At 39.4% G+C, this 23,205-nt stretch overlaps 1 protein-coding gene across 1 annotated transcript in view; it reads left to right on the top strand.

Moving 5' to 3' along the window:
- The window catches only part of gsg1l (gsg1-like), a 31,157-nt gene extending 8,319 nt beyond the window's left edge, over positions 1–22,838 (top strand). The window contains exons 2-5 of the mRNA XM_066689778.1: positions 2,068–2,115; positions 11,038–11,190; positions 17,003–17,114; positions 20,046–22,838. Of these exons, the coding sequence (XP_066545875.1) occupies positions 2,068–2,115; positions 11,038–11,190; positions 17,003–17,114; positions 20,046–20,346 (614 nt within the window). The 3' untranslated portion in view covers positions 20,347–22,838. The remainder of the gene's footprint in view (positions 1–2,067; positions 2,116–11,037; positions 11,191–17,002; positions 17,115–20,045) is intronic.
- Positions 22,839–23,205: the final 367 nt, after the last annotated feature.

Raw genomic sequence — 23,205 nt, 5'->3', positions numbered from 1 at the left:
TTCTGCTCAGTCATCTGTGCTGTACTGTATTCCAGCGAATTTGATCCTTTTTTAACCGTCTGTGTTGCACATGGGAACCCAGATTTTTATTTTAAATTTGCGGATGCTGTAATTCTTTTGTTTCCTGGGCCTCGGCCTCACTACACTGCCACACGGAGATAAGATGTGCTCTGCCGCAGATCGGAAAAGGTTGAAACCAGTCTTTCTAAGGTCAGCCACTGCGCAGAGTCATCAGACGACATCCTTTGATACACAGTCCTGCCGTAATAGGTGATAGAAGTGATATGCCGAAATGGCATTCCGGACAGAATAGAAAATCATTGCCAGGAATTCGGTTGAGTGAGGTTTTCGGAATGCTACATGAAAAATCATCACGGGTTATTGTCAGATTTGAGTATGTGCAATAACTTGTCATTGCAAGAAATACAAATCTATTTGAAATGACATTAAAGCCAAGTTAATTTCGTTAAAGCTAAACCCCTATTACCTTTTGAGAGAGTAGCATTCTTAATGAAACAGGGTGCACTTAACCATCCCACTGTTGATACATAATGGCCAACTGGGTCAACATTACTGTGCTATCTGATGGACTGTTTCCTGAGCTGAGCTTTTAATGCCTCACTGCCACTGCAGGGCTCCAGGTGAAAGTAAATGATTGTGGTTAATGTGCTCTATAACGGTGCTGTATAAACAGAGTTGCATAAACAAGACATTACTCTTAATGAGATGGATATTCATCTGTGATTCTCTGCACATCAAGCTGTCAGGGGTTAAAGAAATAGTACAAAATGCACCTGCTACTGGTGTAACTCATCTCCTAACTGTGCCCTCTCTTCCAGACACGAAGCACAGTGCATCTTCCTACACAAGATAGAAACACTTTTGTAGTTCGCTACGGAAACGGAAAATTTAATTAGCTGCAGTAATTAATCCTTTTTCTGCATATATGTATATACTCTGAGATTTCTTGAAATGCAGCCAACACTTTAATCCTTTAATTGTATATATACATGGATAGATAGAGAGATAGATAGATACTGCAAAATCCATTACACATAACCTCAGTTGTGAACTCTCTTAAATAATTGTGTTAATCCAGATTCACTTACTTTTCCTTTTTCCTTTTTTCCCCCCTTTCTCTCTCTATATATTACATTCATTTGGCCAGACCTCAGCAAGGTTTGACGTTGACTTCTGAAAATCTTTGGCGACAGCGGTACTACATTTCTATGCATTGTTTTAGAAGTTACAATAGCACTGGCACCATCTTTACTTAATTTCCTATCTGCGGCACTGGTGATGGAAAAATACTGGGCTGGAAATGAACAAACACAATTCGATTTCTCTTCTCTCACTCACATCAGCACATTTTTCCAGTTTTTTCTACTCTGTGAACATAACAGGTCTTGCTTTTTTAGGCCATGAATGTCTCCAAGATCTGCTTTTATTTTTCTGTGAACTGTTCAAGTAGGCCGTGGATTTCCAGTTCTGAAATGTGTGTGTCTGCCAACCATGCCAGCTTGCAGAAGCCTGATGCTTTTTGACAGCGCAGTGTTGCTGATAACTGCCTGGCTCTGCACGCAGAATTACGAGCTGCAGTGAAAGGACTTCATCGGTCCCTACTGAGTGATATCGAAGGAAGTTTATCAAAACAAGTTAACATCTCTCAACATCATAGACGCTGCACAGCTTGCCCGTTTCAGCTCACCAGAGGTGCTTCATAACAGTCATTCTTCTCACTTCTGAGCTCGGGCTGACGTCAAATGCATATGCCGTATGCCCACTTCATTTGAAGGGAACATTGCGAACGGCTTTGTGTAAATTCACGATAATGTAGTGTATACCCTTCCATAATTGCTATAATTCTACAGCACTGGTCAAATGAGAGAAAACATGTTTTCAGATGCGTTAGCTGCCTTCCCAGTGCTTTTAGTGTTGTGATCTGTTCAGGGTAGGACACAAACAGAGCCACACAAGCCTAGGCATGCAACACCTAAACCCATAGGCTGTAGGAATGTGCTGTCTCTCACAAAACTTGATTTTGCTGTTTCCTTTGTGTCTCCTCAGGTGAGAAATGCAGAAGCTTTATTGATCTGGCCCCAGCATCGGAGAGGGGTGAGTAATGATTAGTATTTAGCCAGCTATCAGCCTTGTCTGACAACAGACTCTGGAACCCTGTGCAAATAACAGATCTGTTATCCCTGTCTGCAAGTGGTGCAGCCACTTACTTATTATTCACCAGGACACAAAGAGCTCTGATCTAAAAACGCGAACAGCGGTGTCAGGCTGGGCCGGCTCAAGGCTAATTGTACCTGCTAAAGTTCACATTTTTGATGCCTACTTTTTTTTTTTCCAATTTGCTTTTTTTGGTGAAAAAAAATGAATTCCTACATGAGGGTCACCTTTCTTATAACTGGCCATTAGTCTTCAAACATCATGTGACATTTTAAATAAAGAAAGAAATCATAGTAAATGTGCAGTACAAGACTGATGTTGTTTTTTATTTATCACACAATGCCATCTCAGAGAAAGAAGCTATTTATATTTTTCACATTGTCATGCTAGATATTATAGAACACTATATATACGGGTGAAAAAATGTAATGGATCTAATATTGGTTGTTTTCTTTTGGGAAATGGAAAGAATTCAATCAGCGGATCCTGATTAGGTGTGTAAAATTAAACTGCAAGAGCATGACTTTCAAATGTATTTGAAGAAAGACTGAAAAAGGCCTTGTAGAAGGTGGCAAAAATTGAATGAAATTGCTGAAGCAAAATAAATGCGCTTGATTGGAGCCAGTGAAGGGACAATACAGCCCCTTTCAGAATGACCGGGTTCAAGCCATAATGCTCCTTTTCAACGAAATCCTAAAATAAATTATTATAGAGAGCTAGCAAATTAATTGAGTGCTGCACTGACATTTTTCTTCCATATCCTTCCACTTTGCAGAGGCTTTTGGAGCGGCATGACTGGCTTTAAAAGCGCTTTATATGTAGAAAGATGCGTTGCTTTCTTCTGGCTAATAATCATTTTTATTTAAATACTCATAAAGGGGAAAAAAAGCTATTTCTTGTGAGTACTGGAACAAACTGTCAGTATCTCTCAGACTAAGTAGGTTGTCCCTGGCAACAGCCACTATCAATGCCTTTCGAGATTGATACTCTCAGTTCATTGAATTTCCGTAGCTTTATGCTGCTGGTGGAATAATCCTGTTTGTTTAAAACATTTGATTGGATCTAGATTTTGTTGTTTATCCCTTCAGTTTATTTCCACCCCTGCTGCGTATTAATTAACACTGTGCACAAATACCCATAAATAAACAATCGCGCGTTATTGTGCATAACTCCATCATTCCGGATCAATCACGGAACAAGGACGTGCTGTCTCGTTATTTTGGCACTACTGAATTGTCAAGAAGACTTTGACGAAGGGTTAATAAGCTCTAATAAGAGTTATCAAGTGAACTGAAGACAGCTGCTGCAAATATAAACACCACACTTGGACATGCTTCCAAACTTAAATGCCATCCAATAATAACATATAGCGAAAGTCACAGTTGTTAAAAAAAGACCACCTGCTCTAAAAGTGTTAAAATTCACCCATCTGCATTTCATTGCGTGCACCAGACGTGGCAACAGCTTTAATAATGTGATGATGACTCTCTATTTTTGTCTTCATTTTTTATTTTTTCTATTTTTACGTTGTCACTTATAACAGCCAACTTGCTGACATTTCGGCATGGTCTGCTAATTTGTCTGAAACAGCATCTGCTTAGTAGCAAAAATAAATAAAAAATGCGTCGGTGGTGATGGATAGAAGTTGCAACTGCTCATTTGTTTCATTTTTATTTCACCCCGTTTTATTCACTTATTTATTTTTGGCACGGCTCACATTTTACAAGAACCGGAAAACTGCTCAGGTACTCGGTCAACCCAGCCGCATCACTGTGACTCATATGATATGTGATTAGATATGTCAGGCAGGGAGAAGACTAACAATGCAGCGTTAGTCACTGGATATAGTATAAGCTGCCCATTCCATCGGGGGTTAAAGCCAGGCTAGTCTAACCTTTGCAGCTTTTTGAATTCCATGAAGCTGTCATTACTGTAACTCGGGACTCATTCGTATCAAGCATCAGTAAGTAGGTGCAGCTGCTCATTTTTTAATGGTGACCCTGCTGTCGAGAAAGTCACGATAACAAGCACAATTCTGTTGTTCAGTTTGGTTTGTTCTTCGTGAATCCTGTAATCTGAAGGGGTACATGGAGGCAATCTGTTTTATTAAGGAAAATGAAGTGACACTACAACTATTTCAGCTGAGGTATAGACAGCTAAAGACAGATACACAATGCCATTTAATTCTTAACAAGCATCCCCCTTTGTAATGAAATGGTCCACAGTCTCCTTTTTGAAGATAACTTTAGTTTGTCTAATACACAGGATGAAGGAAATGTATAATAATTTGGCTTTGTCTTAGTCCTCTAAAGCCATTCATTTGAATTACAATGAAATATATATGCAGACATAAATGTAACATGTGCCAGAGTTTCTCCTAAAGCCAATGTTCTACAAATATATATATATACGCACACACCAAACATATATGTATAACTGTAAGTGTTTTATAGTTGTCATCTTATACTCCACAGATCAGAACAGAGAGTGTTGATTAAAGCGAAAGCCAACTGCAATTTTAATTTGATTCAATTAATCAGAAATCAAGCACTTCATCATCAGAAATGCTGCCTTTATTAAACTTCAAATTTCTCGGCTGAAATCCCTAATAATGTTCGTCTGTCCTGGGTGCATGTGATCTTCTGTTAGCTGAAGACTAACCTCTAGGAAGGAGTCTGGTCTCTCGGGGATGGTTTAAGTCCTGTGGCACCTGCTCACTTTTGCCCCCCACCCCCCCTTCTCCATTCCTCCTTGAATATCAGCTTTCACTGAGGTGGTGGATCTGTTTAGCAATTGTGGTTAATAGGCTTTGCCCAGCAGACATAACACTGTGGTTATGAGAGGAGGAGAGAGAGAGCAGTGGTTTGTTAGGTGATGCATTGCTGGGGCACATTCTTGGAGCAGGAGCAAGTGAGATCGATATCATAGAAGTTGATCTAATATTAGGTAGCAGGAGCGGTGTAATTTCATGCCCAGTCAAGCTTATTAGTACCGTGGTTAGGATGCACGTTCAGGATTTTTTCGGGTTGCACACTAATTATTGTCCTCCACCTGCCATGCAAATGCACAGCCTTGAGTTATCTGGGCTGAAAATGAGCGTCTGCAGCTGCAGGCTCGCAGGAAGACTGGCGCACCTTTGAAATGTATTCGTTTTCAAGCTCGCTCCCTTTCCATTGAAACTCTAGCTATCTTAAAGACGGAAAGGCATTAACATAATTGTCTCAGCGCTGTCAATATTCAGATGATAAGGGGAAGCACAAAGAAACTGAATGCTTGAATGGCCTACAGACCTTAAGCTGTCTGTGTCACAGCTTGACTATGCACACCTGTATCAAATAATGCTCTTGGACCTTAGAGAGAAGAACAGAGAATGTCCCTCAGCAATTAGAGAAATAAAAGGTTTGATGTGTGTTTGCTACGGTCTTCCTGGTGTCACATCTGTGGGAATAAGCAATATGAGGGTATTATGCCTACCAGGGGAAAAAAGAAAGGAACAAAAAGGGAAAAATGAAAGAATTAGTTATTTGTGCAGTGCCAGTCCACCTCTAGCGAGGTCCTATCCAGAAAAAAAGATCTTAGAATTTATTAAGCACACTTTGAAGACGAACATGTGGGAATCCATTTCCAGGGACTGTAAAAAAATGTGATATTTATAGATTATACTTAAACGTTTGAACAGCTTAGAAGAATCTTGTGCTTCACTGTACACAGCTATTAAAACCGATATGTAGGGTCACCTTTTCCCATGTATAGTTTTAGTGTTACACCTCTGTTCAGCTTGAAACAGCCCACTACTACTTAAATGTCCTTTATCAGTATCTCTTGCTTAGTTTTCCAGATAAGTTTGTACACCATCTCAATAATTGCTGTGACATCCTCTAGCTAAGGCTCCTGATATTGAATGAAACTGAAATGAATTCAATGGGGAGATATCTTCCCATATACAATTCTTAAGCGTGATCTGACATGGGTCAGGGAGAAGTATTTCCTTCCTCGTGGGGCAACGGCAAGAAAGAAAGAACTGCACTTATGCAATGGTTCCAGATTTTTCTTAATCATTAAACACTAGAAAAAATGACAATACCAGAATTCTCCTGCTTGTCGTCTGTTTGTGAACTGTCACTCTTCTGAAGGCTGGCAAATTGTAAAGCAAGTAGAAAAATAAACAGACCGCAGGAAATGTTCCTTCCAAAAACACGATGGAAGAAAGATAATAATGACACGGTCAAGGTTAGGAATGCTTTGTCACACCCTGGGCTTACAGTGGAAGCACGGCACTGACAATGAAAGCAAGGACACCGCGCTGCAGTCATGGACACAGCGTCTCCTGTCAGCGCCAAGCTTCTCCCAGGGAAATCTCAGCTGTGTTTAACAAGGAACTCAAATGTGTTTGTTACCATCACAACAAACAGACTGGGTAGGATTAAGTGTCACAGTTTTGGGGAAGCCTAATGTGTCCAGACTTCCCTCAGTTGCCCGTCTGGCCTGGCTCACTCTCTCTCCTATCTTGCCCCTCAGTGGTGGAATGAGAAGTCCGTGAGTTTTAGAAATGTCGTACCACCTTTTGAGGCCTCCTTGAGACGCTTTGGTTTAGATTTCACCTTGAGACTATTCAAATTTTCTCTTATACCTTCTTTCTATTCACAATCTGTTTCACTTGCCAGTAGTCTTGGATAAAGCCATCTTTAAATCCTGTCCAAAAGAACACAATACCTGAACTGAAATGAATTACAGTTTTGCAACTTCTGAGATCAGGAGTCTCTCAATTGAGAACTGCTGCAGTGGTGTGTCTGTGTCTTTATATTGCGAATGCAGAGCGAGGATTAGACAAAGCGCGATGATTTTGTGAAATTTCTATGACTCAAGCAAGAGCAAGAGTACCCCAACATGCACCACTTGACCGCCAGAGAAGCAATAACACTCTGTTATTTGCGTTTATATTTTGAAACTATTTTCATATAGCCCTCTTGTGTAATTCATTCATTGCTGTGAAAATGAAAGGTGCTCCTCACAATCTATACTTACCCATGTTCCTGCCTACATGCTCTGTGGGCGATTTGAAATGTCAAGGCCGCTTGTATTCAGTCACAGTATTCTGTTTCTTTAGACATCTCAGAAGGGGCACAGCAGGATGGCATTGTCAAAATAGGGAAAAGGCATGATGTTTAAATCAGCGCCACAGATATAGCACTGAAAAGTTAAACCAAGTGACATTGTGCAAAAATGCTTTTTCACACCTGGTTCAGAGCCTGAAGTGATGCTTTTCCTCTCAACACCAGGCATTCCTTACCAGTAACAGCAATTAAAAGTGGAGTATAATGTGTGACAATGCTGCACAGAACCTGAAAATAATGCATACGACCTATAATAAAATATCTTGGTGTTAAAAGAAAAATGCACCCTAAATTGCTCCCTTATAAAAATTATAAAATAATTTCCCAACACAAAAGGGACAGGAAAATAACCAAAATATGAATAATGATAATATAGATATACATGTTTTCACTCTTGTAACTTAAAAGTCTCTTAGCTCAGTACTTACTACATAGTACTGCATTTTCTCTTCTCAGTGATCCCCGTACGCACATTAAAGCCTTTTAAGTAATTCACGGCTTGGCCAAATGTAAAATAGGCTGAATTGCATGTAATGATTATGACAATAAAATAAATGACATGCATTCACCAATAACTGATCATCGATAACCCATTTAAGAATCAAACGAGCAGCCCCTCATATCCCTGTTGCTATCAGCACAGAAAGACTTCCTCATGGCAGCACAATGGCTTCTTTCAGTCTCCAGCATGTGCAATTCAGAATCTAACATTCTCTGACATCTCGTAATTGCCGTGCAATAATAGACTTTCTGGCACCACTACAATAAATCCACCAATCATCAGTGATTAATTAGACAATAAATCTAATTAAAATATGACTGTAATTTTCCTGTAATTTGAAATAATGTCTGCTAGGAAGTCGTACGGTGGTATTATTATTTTTCTGTACCGCAAATGTTCTTTATTGTCAGTGTAAAAGAAGCAAGAAAGAACTAATTGATTTACACAGGAATCAGGAGCTGGATACTACAATATAGTATTAGTTTTTATAATTAATGTCCTGAATTCACACATTAAATCAATGTTGATGATGATGATGATAATAATATCTTAATATCCATCTCTTTATTTCCTTTAATAAACTGCTTGAATTAATGCCTGATAGAAAATACCAAATTTCTGTCTTGATATACACTGATCAGCCATAACATTATGTCCCAAAACAGCCCTGACCTGTCGAGGCATGGACTCCACTAGACCTCTGAAGGTGTGCTGTGGTACCAAGACGTTAGCAGCAGATCCTGTAACAGCAAGTCCTGTAAATTTGAACGTGTTTGTCCAGCACATCCCACAGATGCTCGATTGGATTGAGATCTGGGGAATTTGGAGGCCAAGTCAACACCTTGAACTCGTGATTCATCAGACCAGGCCACCTTCTTCCATTGCTCCGTGGTCCAGTTCTGATGCTCACGTGCCCATTGTATGCACTTTCGGCAGTGGACAGGGGTCAGCATGGTTACCCTGACTGGTCTGCGGCTACGCAGCCCCATACGCAACAAACTGCGATGCACTGTGTGTTCTGATACCTTTCTATCAGAACCAGCATTCACTTTTTCAGCAATTTGAGCTACAGTAGCTCGTCTGTTGGATCGGACCACACGGGCCAGCCTTCGCTCCCCACGTGCATCAGTGAGCCTTGGCCGCCAATGACCCTGTCGCCGGTTCACCGCTTTTCCTTCCTTGGACCACTTTTGATAGGTACTGACCACTGCAGACCGGGAACACCCCACAAGAGCTGCAGATGCTCTGACCCAATCGTCTAGCCATCACAATTTGGCCCTTGTCAAAGTCGCTCAGATCCTTACGCTTGCCCATTTTTCATCCTAACACATCAGCTTTAAGGATAAAATGTTCACTTGCTGCCTAATATATCCCACCCACTGACAGGTGCCATGATAACGAGATTATCAGTGTTATTCACTTCACCTGTCAGTGGTCATAATGTTATGGCTGATCAGTGTATACTACAGTAATAGTACTTTGACCCCTGTTGGAGTAAATGCCCATCCCATACTTTTGGCTTGACAGAAATCCTTCCCCTGACTGAGAACCAGGCATTTTTAGTATTATTTTTCAAATTGACAGTCTTCTTTTTAAATTACTTTGATATTCAGTAGGGGAGAATTAAGGTGGCCAGGCTACTCAATAATAATCCCATTAGCTATGAATCTGCCGATATTCTTCCAACATTAACTCAACTATGACAGGAGGTTGGACGTATGATTTATTTCGGACTTTGCTTGTTTCTGCCCTTTTGATGGGTGATGCATTGGACAGTGAGGAATTACTGATGTAAATTTAAAAATAAAGAAGAAAAGGAGAGGAAAAAACCTCACAGATTTATTATTAACAAAATATGTTGTGAGGTGAGGAGGGCGGTGTTTGGTTAGCAAGGGGAAACAGCACTGTCGGCTTTTTTTTCTCTAGATCAGCAGCTCTGGCTCGAATGTATTGGTCATATCTGAGCGAAAGAAAATTGTAATGTCAAAGATAATATTTCACATATGAAGGCTTTTATATTGAGTACCCCAACACAGCCGTCCACCGTCTGCTCTGTGAACAGTTTAATAAGAGGGTCAATTTCTAGAATGTATTGTGCACTGATTTTAAAAAGCTTACGAAACTATGAAATGAGAAAAGGGCAGTGGGTGCTAGTAGCTAATTGATTGTTGTCCAGCAGAGGAGGAGCTGATTCTTTCCAAATATTCAGTGAAATGTAGTTGTAGAAAATAAATCACCATTTGATGTAAAGTTATGTAACAGTAATTTTCACCATGTTTCATAAATATACTGACATAAACAAACACCCAGCTTCTTGAAGGTCAAAGAATTTCCGTAAACCATACCGTTTTAACTTTCCCAGATATCGTTACAACTTTTAAGCCAACATTAAGGATACTATCAAAATACCAATTACAGGAATGTTAATAAAACATCCATAGCAGCATAGTTTTGAATAAAACAAAAGCAAAACAGAGAACAGCAACAAAACCTTGACTCACAGCTTGATAATAGTTGTAGGGAAAATAAAACATGATAGAAAATAAAAATGTTTTTTATTTTAAAACATATATATTCATCTGTACGTAAACCATCTTATTCTCCTCAAGTTTGAGACTAAAGTGCATTGGCTGAGATCTGTGCACATTTCTGGCCTTCATTGCAGGGTGTGCAGCTGGAGCTATCCATGGTACTGAATTCTGAGGGCTAGATTGTATATGGCGGTGGGAATTGCTTGTCAGGAATATTGCTTTTCAGGTTGTTTTGCTTTGTAATCATATTAAATATATTTTTAAATACAACAAAGTTCTGTTAGCTTTCTCAGATACGAAATAAAGTTTAGACCTCGAACAGGATCTAGTCAGTAATTTTATTTTTTTATGTGAAAATGCGAGGTCAGGCAGCTGGGAAATGTGGATGTTTCTGTGAAAAGTTTCATTGCGAGCCACCATAAATCAGACGGGCTCTGTCTCTCCACCCGTGCTGAGGCACTCTGGTGAAGTGTCCAGCCTCTCCTCATGTTGTTGAAGCAATAAAAACACAGGCAAAACCAAACCAAACAACTGGGAATGTTTGCCCTTCAGAAGTCAGAATGAGTTCATCCACCACACTAATCATATGGCCTTCTGGTCCAGGAGAATTATTGTATTTATGCCGTCTTCCATGACCACATTAATGACTCTTGAGAGAACAGAAAATATGGATCCTGAAACAAATGTTAACTAATGTGTCTGTCTTGTTCTGCAGGTGTCCTTTGGCTGTCAGTGGTGTCTGAAGTGCTATACATCATGCTTCTGGTCGTTGGCTTCAGTCTAATGTGCCTCGAACTCTTTCACTCAAGCAATGTGATAGATGGACTCAAGCTCAATGCCTTCGCCGCCGTTTTCACTGTTCTCTCAGGTAATGCCCTGGCCCGCACTGGAGATACATTTACTTTGCTCCTCTCTGCTGAAGTGGACATCAATCAAGTTCCACCATTTTCAGATTCCTGAACTGTTTTAAAAACAACACACCACTAACCAACAAACTAGCTAGAATAACAAATTAATTCATAATAACACTCCAAGGATAGGTGATATTGAGTGCACATGGAAAAATATGATTACTACATTTTGAAAGCAAGTCTGTTTTAAAAAAAAAATTGGATAGTGTATCTTTGAAAACTAAAATCCAGTGTTGTAGTGATCTATCACAATGAAATGTTTGTAGCTGCTTGGGATCATAAACTGTCCCTTTGGAGCATAGAACTTTTTGTACAAATACATTGCAGTTTCTCATAGCATGATCACTTTTCTTAAAATGTTCTGCTGACTGTGACCTGGATTTAGATTTATATAGTTTATGTAACTGCTTCCCCCCCACCCCAACCCAAAGTTAAATATATAACTGGGGACAAAATACAAATTTGACGTGACTATTTTCCATCTTGCAGAAGAGACTGTGCTTTTATTTTAAATCCCAGCTTCCGACAAGCTAGAACGACTGCCAGTTTCCAAATTGAGATTCTTTTATTTTTATTGTAGCCTAGAGCCCTGCTCTTTTTGTCTGATAATGCCCTTTAATTCCTGCACCAGCAGTTCACTGGGTTCAGAGAGGGAGTGTCTCTTTTGGGATAAGACTTTGCAAGTTGTGTTCTTGCTTTGTGTTCACAAACAAAACAAAATAACTAAAAGATCCTCATTGCAGAAAGACTTAATCGCTAGTGTTTGACATGCTGTGAGCGATAAAATAAGTAGATTTACTTGAGTGTATTTCAGGCACTTTTTTTGACTTGCTAAAAATATCCAATCCAACATTTTTTCAATAATTCTTGTGCAATTTGTTGTTGAACCTCAACTGATTAGAAACATACTGTGCTATATCAACATATTCAAGTGAAATACGTACATTGATAGATTGTGTTGTTGGTAGTGGAAGGTCAGCATGTTAAGTCTCTGTATCCTGTAAGGAAATACTCTTGAGACATTCATAGTTGTCAGCCACAGTAAGTATGGTAAAAATACAAGCAGAAAATGTAGAAAACACTTTGCATAAATACATAATCTCAAAAAGAAAGTGCTTTTTGAGCTATGACAGACACCTCCACCACAGATACAATATTAAACAGACAAACAGCTCTGTCTGCAGTTGTACCTTCAATTTGTGACTTGCTATATACTTCTGACCTTATGTGAATGACAAATGTGCCCCTATAACCCATTTATTTTATTAAATGTATACCTGGCGACCACAAAACAGCAAATCATACCCTACAGGGATTTGCTGGTTTATTTTCTTCCTTGGGGAAATGAAAATTCTAACCATGTACTTTTGTTTTTGAAAATCTTTGTATCTTATGCTGAGTGAGAACCATGTAGTCTGTGCAGAACTGTGATGTTCAGATCATTTCTGCTCCTACACAGAAAATTATATTCTCCACTTTTGTTAACCTGCTGTAACCTAAAAGCCCAAGTTCCACTCAATAAGCAGGTATCAACTCCCCCGAGATCCCCCTGATTTACTCCTTTCAAAGGCCATAAACCACAGAGACCTGCAAGGCCTTTATTCAACAGAAAACTTGCCATTACGAAAATGACTTCCAGTCTGCAGAATGTCATGAATATCTTGCACATTACGAATTGGGAACTATTTTGTGTTTCAGGATTGAGAGGAATTCATTCTTAGCCTCCTAGTACACAGAATATATTAGAAATTACAGATTTTTTTCCCCTGCCATAAAAATGTCACTTAGTCTGTTGCATAAAAGTCCAGTGGTTTCATAGTGTGACCTTACAACCTGTTAAGAATGAGCTCAGCTAAGCACATTGTTCAGACTCAGACACAGCTCTGGTGATATTTGATATTTTGTGGAAGCTTCTCTCTTATTCAGCCGAAGCAGAGCAGTTTCCTTTGCATTGACTTGCTGCAATTAGTAACTTATGGAGTGGATTAGAGTGATTATACTGCATTTACTAGTTTGTCGCTAACGATTCATTACATAAACAGTGTTACATAATGCTGGGACAAGCCTTATGCTCAATTAATCCTACTGACACACTAGAACATCCCATCCTGCAAACACAATTAATGTGTTGCTTACATTATTATTTTTTCATTTCATTTCTATACAAATATCCAGCAGTAGACTGTAATTATTATATTATTATATTTCTAAACAGACGGCTTTTTCCAGGGAGAATTGTTACAATACATCACATCATTTTTTATACAATTACCCATTTATACAGCTGTGTTTTTACTGGAGTAATCTAGGTACAGTACCTTGCTCAAGGGTACAACAGCAGTGTCCCCCACCCGGGATTGAGCAACCTTCTGCCCTTGACTCGGGAGTTTCCAGCCCTATCCACCACTCCCCAGTGCTGCCCATTTAAATTGCCGCCCACTTAAAAGTGTATTTTGCAGCCGCTGGTTTTGTGACTGTGTGCCATCCATAGCTCATTAAAATCAAATTCGCAAATCAAATCTCATGTAATGAGAGAAGTAAAATGCTAGGCAAGCAATGTTTCGTGCAAGCTGTGAGAGAATAAACGTAGAGCAGAAAAAAGCAAAAACATTAAAACAGAATCAAAAGTGTGCCGTATTTTTGAAGGCAGGCAGAGCTACTAACGCTTCACTGTGATGCTGAGTATCCCATCGCTCTCGCTGGTGATCTAAAGGTGAAAGAGTTGTAAGGCAGTTATATGCGTGTTTCAGTTCCCGGTCTCCTATGCATTGGAAATAGAGAGCAGAGAGTCCTGACTTAATGAGAGATTGTATTAACAGATTCAGGTAGTGCACTGTTTCAGGGCCATTTTGAAGCAGAGAATATGTACTCTAATGAAGCACAAAGTAAAGTCATGTGAAGACATTGATTGGTTCAGCATTCAATTTCGAATCTGGTTCAAGTTAAAAAGCCTACAGCAAGGAAGAGGAGAATGTAGCTTTCAGCTTTGTTTCCTCTGGTTGAAGGCTGCCTGTCACGGAGTTCAATCCTTTTTCCAAACAGTCTTATGGATGTAGCCCTGGGGGGGCTCTGTGCATTTTTTTTTTTAAGAAGTAAAACATTCAAGATTTTGGTAAAAAAAAAGTATATTTCAAGCACAGACTTCAAGTTCCCTCAGCTTATTGGACAGGATGTGCAGATACATTTTTTCTTTCTTATATTTTATGACAGATTTCTTTCGAACCCACATTTGTTCTAGAACAAAACAAAACAGATTCTCAAGATCATTTGTACATTGGGCTAATTGTTTAACACACAAGATGAAAACAGGTTGCACTATTTGTTTCATTCACAGAACTATTTAATTTAATTTTTTTCTACATCTAGTCCCTTTTGCTTAATATGCTTTATACATTATTTCTGCTTGTATAAGTGCCTAACAACCTGCTCAGATATCAGGCTCCATTCAGGAGTTTAAATCATTAGCAAGGAGGCCTATATGAATCAAAATATATTACCCAGGAAAATCAGCAAACTCTCAAACAGTCTTAATTATCCATGTTTACACATTAATGTTTTTATGTCCTTACGTACAAGCAGTACTGCTACAAGTTATTCCAGCCTTCGCTCTGGCACAGTTTACCCATCAATTGTTAAATTCTCCCAGGTGGTGTGATAGGTATTCGAGGCAAGATAAATCAAATCAGAAAATTAAAACGGCTGTGCTCTTGCCCGGGTATATATACTTGAACATTTACAAGGAAATGGCACAATGGGAATTAAAAGCTCCAGCCTTTTATTGACCAGCCTATTAGTCACATCTCCAGCTCTGTGATAAATGAACAATGGCCGGTATTATTTGTGGCCTCCTCTGCAGTCCACAGCTCTCTCGACAAGTCCATCCCCCCACCCCTCCTCCTCTCCTCGCTTAAGAAGTGAATTACAAGTCGCACTATCTAATGAAGTACAATGGGTTGATTAGCAAATATAAAACTCTCCTTTTTTATCTCGCAGTAATAAACGAGCTGGCGGATCTTACATCCTTAATGTTTATTTAAGTATTTTAAACAACATTAGACGTAATGGTTTAAGAGTTGAATGTTTTTTGTTATGGTGGCTTTTTATGTCTTGAAAGGGGTTATTCTAATTAAAAATTGATCAAAGTGACACTTTTCTTTACTTGGTTTACCCAGCTGACTCTTCTCCTAAGAGAAGGCAAAACTTCACAGGCGAAGTACACATCGTGCCAACAGAGAATCATCACGATTGATTTCACAAGCTGCTTCCTGCATCAATGAGAAGCTGATGTCAGATGGATCATAAATTTTCCCTGTTGTATCCCAATATGAGCCATATATGCTCCCGGCAAGGTGGAGGTTTATAGAAAACAATCAAATGCATGTATGACTTAGCCAATTTTATATACATTAATCATATTTGTAGTTGACAGGACACTGCTGTTGTCACGCATTCAAAACTCTCTGAATTTATAGACAGTCCTTATTTCCCCTCCAAAAAAGAGATCAGTCATTACCAAGGCACTGGACAGGTTGTACCTGTTCTATTCAATAATATCTTTCAGGTGTTAAAAACACAAGTTGTAATCTTTTCCCATCATCATTAAGATTGTTGTTTCACCATTTAAAACCAGTTCCTTCTGAGGCACCACTGCAAGGTGCCCGTGAATGAGGATCTTTGTTCGGTGGTGACATGATGAGAAATTAATGGGCAAGAGAAAAGGTTCGTCTCAGACAGGTGAAAACTGTGAAAAGTCTCCACATAAAAGGGAGAAAGTCAATTTGTAATGCAAATTTGGTACGTCTTGATTAGAAGGCCTGTTAAGGCAGGGCCCAGTGATTGAACAAAACTGAATTAAAAAAGAAAAAAGGAAAAAAAGGATGTCTTTGCCAGTACAATGAAATAAGATGCTTTGATAAGATACTGGGTTGTTTCATTAGATCCACTATTAAAAAGCCATTTAGAAGAGTTATGAGAAGTAATGCCTCCTTGACAGGGTGTTACTCTAAATTCAGATTAAACCTGATTACATTTTACATTGTGAATCGTAAACACAGGACTGGTGAACAGCTGCAACCCAAAGCGCTGAACAGACCTTTTGATATTGTCCACAACAAAATCGCTTTTTCATTTCAGGATACCAAGCTACCCGATGCATCTGGGATATTCCGAAGTGAAAGAATGTATTGCAAAGCATAGGATCTTTCACTTTTAACCTTCAGTGTTTCATATTTTATACCCCAGATGTGTAATGACTTTTATGAAAACACAAGCGCTTACACAACAATAACACCTCCACCTCCAGGAATCTAAAACAAAAAATCATTACACATTTACGATATTAACTACAGAGATTCTAGCAAGGTGTGGGTCCCAAACTGAACACAGAGAAACAATAGAGAGGCAGATGAATAAATGGAGAAAGAACAATAAATCAATACATAGCAGGCCATGGATATGACAATGCCCTATACTTAATATATCAGCTCTCTGAAGTATCAGTATTTGCAATCCCTGAAAGATGAATAAGGCAATCCAACAATTATCATGTTCTGTGTTTTTATCTTGACGTTTTATCTCGACTTCAATGGTTTTGAACTCTCGAGGGCTGTGTGTTTTTCTGTGGTTTATTCCGTAGTTTTTTTCTACATTCGGATTGTGTTTTAGCACTCCTTAAGCGCTCACAATCAGTAATCATTCAAGTGAGCGTGGGGCTTTCCCATCATGTGGAAGAGATGGGATCTTCATGTTGGCGTCTGTGGTGTTTTACAGGGCTCCTGGGAATGGTGGCTCACATGATGTACACACAAGTGTTCCAGGTGACTGTCAGCTTGGGGCCTGAGGACTGGAGACCACACACCTGGGACTATGGCTGGTCCTTCTGGTCAGTATGACTCCCTTTGTTCTGGAGAGTGGGACCCACTGGGAAAAAGGTGGGCCTAGACCAAACTCGAATTCTCAGAGCTGGGAAAAGACCTGTTTGGTGACTTAACAAGCTTGCACAGACTATACCTTAGACTGTATAACATTAGAGTCTTCTGTATACTGGTTTCCATTCTGTTCTGCCAGATAAATGACATGAAACTCTACATTTATGTGTCTTTCAGCTACTCCCCCACACATATTTCAGTGTTATCTTTGGGATTCACTGTACTACGAATACCTTTGGTCCTCTTCAATCCCATTGTTCTGTCACGCAGTTTAATGGGTTCTCTAACACATCCAAGGATAACTAGCAACAGAACAAACATCATTTTTGGTATTACAGGAGTATAATGTTGTGAGTGAATAGCAATCTGAGCTAGGAATATAAACCACAACTCTCACCACAGCCAGCAATCTCATTACCACATCACCAAAAGGACTGGTCTGCCTGGGAAACCAGCGGCGGCGCACACCCTTAGAACGGCACAGGAGGCGATGCACATTTCAGAATGAAAAAGTATTACTTCTAATAACTTCGCCAGGCTCGTATTAGAGCTCAGACCACATACCGCAATGCTCAGGTCTTCTTTTATTCATAACGCATGGCTGGTAAATGAAAATAAGCCGTTAATTAAAATGCCAAGAGTGACCTTTTAATGGTTTAATTATTAACTTGGTTTAAAAGGTTCCCTCGCAAAACAACAACCAAAGAAGCAAAATCAGCCAGTGCCTTATTGAGGTGGCGTTTCTGGAAACTTTCCCCTTTTCCCCCTGTCTGTGGCTTTTGAACTCTGGAAATAAACAAAGCTGTTCAGCCGAGCACCTTGCGGAGCAGCCCCTGCAGTAATTTGTCACACAGCTATGAGTGCTAATTACCCTAACCATTCAAGGCCTTTTCACACTTTATTACCATACGACCTTAGGCAAAATTTTTCAACACTGATTGCAGACTTCCAAACTTCTCGCACTTGTGCCTTCAGTATTTAAAACCCTGATTACTGAGCATCACTTAAACCTATGCCGGCGCTGTGATTATCCCATTTGCCCCTCTTGTTAAAGATCTGCGCCTGATCGGAATGTCATTGGTGTGATCCGCAGTCAGTCCACGGGGAAGCGGTGTCTAATTCGGCACCACTAGTGGGAATTGATCATTGTGGGATTTTAACGATAATGGACTAATCCTGGGAAAAGAAACAAAAAAAACAAAAACGGCACCAGTCTTGTCAGGTAGCGCTAACAGTAAAGACCAGGCAGACTGTAGGACCTGCTTATGGGTTGTCTGTAATATTACAAAATGAATGCATTCAAGAGCCATGATTATTGAAATTTATGCTTTCAGTGCTGGTTTGCAACCAATTACTTTGTCTCACTCAGATTTTTATTATGATAAACAGCTTGGGCCTTTCAGCCTGTCTTGGGGAGAACAAAATGCCAACCCGGGTTTCCATAGAAACAAGCTCAAAGGTGAATGTCAACCCTGAGAGTTTTGTAAACATAAATAAAATTTGATCAATAGACACACACATACATACATACATACATACATACATACTCACATACATACTCACATACAATCAATCTGTGAATCAGTGAAGTCTAGGGCTGATAACAGGGGTCTTCTACAGAGCCCCCCTTTCCTCCCCCCCCAACCCTTTCATCTTTTATTTTTTGCTCTGTACAATTTCCATGGAAACCAGGTCTGGTTGCAAATGTTTGAGCAGGCGATCAGTATTTTATTAATTGCTGTGGAGACTGCATTCAATTCAAGGGCAGTTTAACACAAGAAGGGGTGTCTCAGTAATGGGGGGCTGAGTAAACGTTACTCCCTCTGCAGCTCCAGAACCACACCGTTCCTGAATAAAATACAGTTATTATTTGGGGTATCAGTAGATCTTCTTGCTGTTTTAAAAACATTTTTTTGGATTTTGGCATTCATCATTGATTTGTAAATACAGTATGATCCCACCACACTGGAGATGTCCGGGTATTTTCTTTTCTTTTCCCGCTTAAACAAAACCATGAGCAGTATTGAAATTGAAGCCTGACCCCACAAACTGTGAAGTTATACATAGTATGTGGTGCTCGATCTTTTATTCTTTGAAATCCTCATCAGCGTGAGACAAATGCATCCATCCGCAAAAATGGATTTGAAAACAGTGCCGTTTCTCGGTAGCTCTGTTAACTGATTTAGGAATGGATTAATAGCACAGCTCTGGCCCTAATTCTGTTTCATCTGTAGACCGAAGCAGATATATTCAGTACTGAGTATGGAGTTAATAGTTTAAACTAGGGAGACCTGTTGAATTCTCTTTGGTTACAATATCCAGACCTCTATTGCAGTTTTCTGTACAGATGATTGTTAAGGAGCTCCAAAAGGTGCCCAGAATGAGTTCCCACTATCTTACTGTACTTCTTATGTGGAAGAAACAACAATACATACCTGTATGTAAAATAAAGTAAAATCAAATACACTCTCGGTTATATGCATCTATACTGTGCGACTGTAAAATGGGAAGCGAATGCTTCTTCTTTTCCCCAGTTCTATTATTATGATTTGATATTTTCTCAGCTTGTGTATTGGTGTCAGACTTTAGCACTGGTTGCTGGGTCAGAATCCTGTGGACAGAATGACTGGACTAGCCCTTCACAATCTGGCTTCAGATGAATCCCATTTACACCCAGAGAGTGTGTATAGAGTTTATACAGCAGGACCTGCGGTCTAATTTCCACCCTCACTATCACAGTTGGACAGTGTCAATCCTAGCATACTCACCCCCCCATAAAAAACAGATGCCCAAGAAAGTTTTGAATAAATTCTTTGTGAACACATGTCTCTTTGATAAGTGTCAGGGTCCTGATCTGTTTTTTTTTCTCCTGTTCTTCACAACAGCCTGGCCTGGGGCTCATTTACCTGCTGCATGGCCGCCTCCGTCACCACTCTGAACTCCTACACAAAGACTGTCATCGAGTTCCGCCACAAGCGCAAGATGTTTGAGCAGGGTCTCCGCGAGGAGCAAACTTTTATTGACCAGGAGGCCCTCAACTATTTCCGGGACAGGTCCGTCCAGTCCATCTCGAGTTCGGTGGAGGTTTTCCCAGGGCCAGGGGGTAGTGGGGGCAAATCTCTGGGGCCTGCAGCCTCTGTAGACCTGGGGGAGATCCCCGAGTCACTGGGAGAAGAACAGTGCTGAGGTGGGGGGTGAGATTCTCAACAATAAACATAGTTCTGCTCACTTTCAAATACTTCCAGCATCTGCCTTTCCCAAATCAAGGATTCAAAAGACTGTGTGTCACGGTTCTAACCACCCATTCATCGGATGTTTAAGGATATCTGTCCGCAAAACTGCACATCTCATACGTGGTACTTCTGATCCACACAGGAAGGTCGTCTACACAGACTGCACAGAAGCTTCCCCCCTGCCCAGGCCAAAAAAACATTCAAAATACACTTAATTTTCTTAAAACAAAAAAGGATTGAGTGCATTATTCTCCAATATCCCTGACTGATGAGATTTGTTAATCTATTGGACACGTGCACAATGAGGATACGGAAAGTTGATTAAAAAAAGGTTATTTTGTTATTTAAAATCTGTCCCTCAGATTGCAGCTGGGCTTCTAACGCCTGGAAGCTTACTCTGAAAACTGTTGGCAGATTATTATTATTACTTTATTTTTTGGTGGTAAATGTGTGCGTGTGTGTGTGTATGTGTGTGTCAGGATTTTGATAAAAATCCAAACATATTTAAGACCATTCCAGCAACCCCTTTCAGTAATGGGGTGAAATAACTGTAATGAGTAACTAGATCACTGCCACACAATGCTAATCAGTTTAGAGACTTGAAGGTCCAACCGTTGAAGATAACTTCAGGTGTTCAACTGTTACAATCTGTATATCAGCTATGAACGTCTACTGTTCTACATCTGCTGTTGTTTAAAACGGACACTAGGCCTGGCAGCCCTCCTAAAGCAACCTGTCAATAAACTGATCAAAACCCATCAAAAGTCATCCTGACCCTGGTTAATTACTGTGATTTTTACTGCTGTAAGAAAGCATATTTTTATGTATTTCCTTACGTCAGCAGACATTTTTTTAATGTTAATTTGGTGTGTGCAAAATACCAAAGTATTCTATTCCTTCAGTATGAATGTACTACTATACACATTTGATGAATATATGTATTTATTGCTTTTCTATGTAGATAAATGTATAGACTATCTTTTTATATTGGTAACACAGAAACATTTTTTTTTAGATACGTATATAGAAATAGATAGTCAATAGATAGACTGTACATTGTCTTTTTGAATTTGCAGATATTGCCTTAACAGAAACCTATTTTCCTTTGTGTCGCAAGTACTTTATTTATTCTTTTTTTAACAAGATGCTTTTATTGTATTTCTGGTTATTAATTAGAACAATAAGTGCATAAGACACAAAGGAATACTAGTTTGAAACTCCTGCTACAAAGATAAGGGGGTAGAATTCACTGGTGTTTTGCACACTAGGAAGATATAGAATAACATCATTTTGCAGAAATCTTTATTAATATTGACACTGTTTCCCCTGTCAGGTCTGCCACAGATAAAGAGCTTTATTAAAAATTTAAGCAGCAAATCATAAATTAAAGACTAACCCAGAAATCTATAACCAGTGTAAAAATGCTAGTGGAAAGTAACAGAAAATCAAATAAAGTTTAAAGTTTACATATCATAATGTTTTGCAGTCTGCAGGTTCATTTGTGCCTACTGAAAAAGTCACGCATATATTAGTATGAGAACTGTCCTTTCTGCATTAACACAATGACACCAATTCAGAGAAACAAACTCAAAGACATGAAACCTGTAATCTGTGAACCAAAATGTTAACAAATGTGCTTTAAAGTTGTTGTTTTTTTGGTAAAGAATAGATGTTCATTATAGATTTCACAGTCAGAATATATCGCATCTGAAGTATATGGCACACAATGAAAAATACTATGTGAGCCTCTGTGTTTAGTGCAATTTCATGCTGCGTGACTCTCGAGTCTGCAGGCGTGGGATGTTTGTTCTGTGCCGTTTCTTGGGAGACGCTCATTGTGACAATCATAAGGTGTCAGTCTGTATCCAACAGGCACAACACTGGTCTTTATATATCCATCCTCCATAAATACATTGTAAATAAAACACAAACGAATGAAATGATGCAAGGCTACTTTGCTTAATTCGGTGTAAGCTGCTGCATTTGAAGTTCGTTAGGATTCTTCTACATGGAGTAAGAAACTGTGGGCTGTCACTGCTTCAGTTTCAGCACATGAATCGGCCAACCATTTACTGGTGGACCTTCTTTAGATAGGAATGGCCACACAGACTTTAGATAAAGGGGTAGAGGTATATTTTTGTTCATGCATGCTTCAGAGTCTTTAACTGTCTGATGTGGGATACAAGCTCATTTTCTAGTTCACCTCTCATGTGTGATCAGTAGCATGTTGACACAGTTAGTAGGTATATTAGGTATAGGTAATCTAGGCCAGCAGTTACATGCAACAAGTTAATTACACATCCACAGAAGTCTTCTCCTGCATCTTGTTTTTAGAAGTAGTCCTTAAAGATCTACAGGGTAAAAACGTTGTACATTTTGGGAGGGATATGCAAGTGATGCCTGCTGAATGAAAGAGTCTCAGTAGATGATCAAAAGGAAAAATTAAAAACCATCCCAAGGAATGCTACAAGATGTGTAATTTGTCTTTATTTGTATTTGTTACACAACGTACATGCACTGCTCCTAGTTTGACACTCGAGGACCCGGCAGAAAACCACAAAACAGAGGTGTCATATAATAGTCCAGCAAATACACTTTTTTTTAAAAAAAGTGATCCCCAAACATATTTCACTCTATGAAAATGTAATAAAAGGTTGAAATAAATTGAATAATTGAAATAAAGGTCCCCAAGGTAGGCTTGGTAAATGGCACTGTAGGAAAGAAGCAAAGGCAAATGAAAAGAATGAAAATAATATTTTTTTCTTGTTCGTTGGTGTGAAACTGATGCCAAGATAGCAAGGCTTCCCTGGGT

This window comes from Amia ocellicauda, chromosome 17 (genome assembly GCF_036373705.1).
Source record: "Amia ocellicauda isolate fAmiCal2 chromosome 17, fAmiCal2.hap1, whole genome shotgun sequence".
Lineage (NCBI taxonomy): Eukaryota > Metazoa > Chordata > Actinopteri > Amiiformes > Amiidae > Amia > Amia ocellicauda.
The sequence above is the reverse complement of the archived record's forward strand: the minus strand, read 5'-3'. Positions and strand labels throughout refer to the sequence as shown.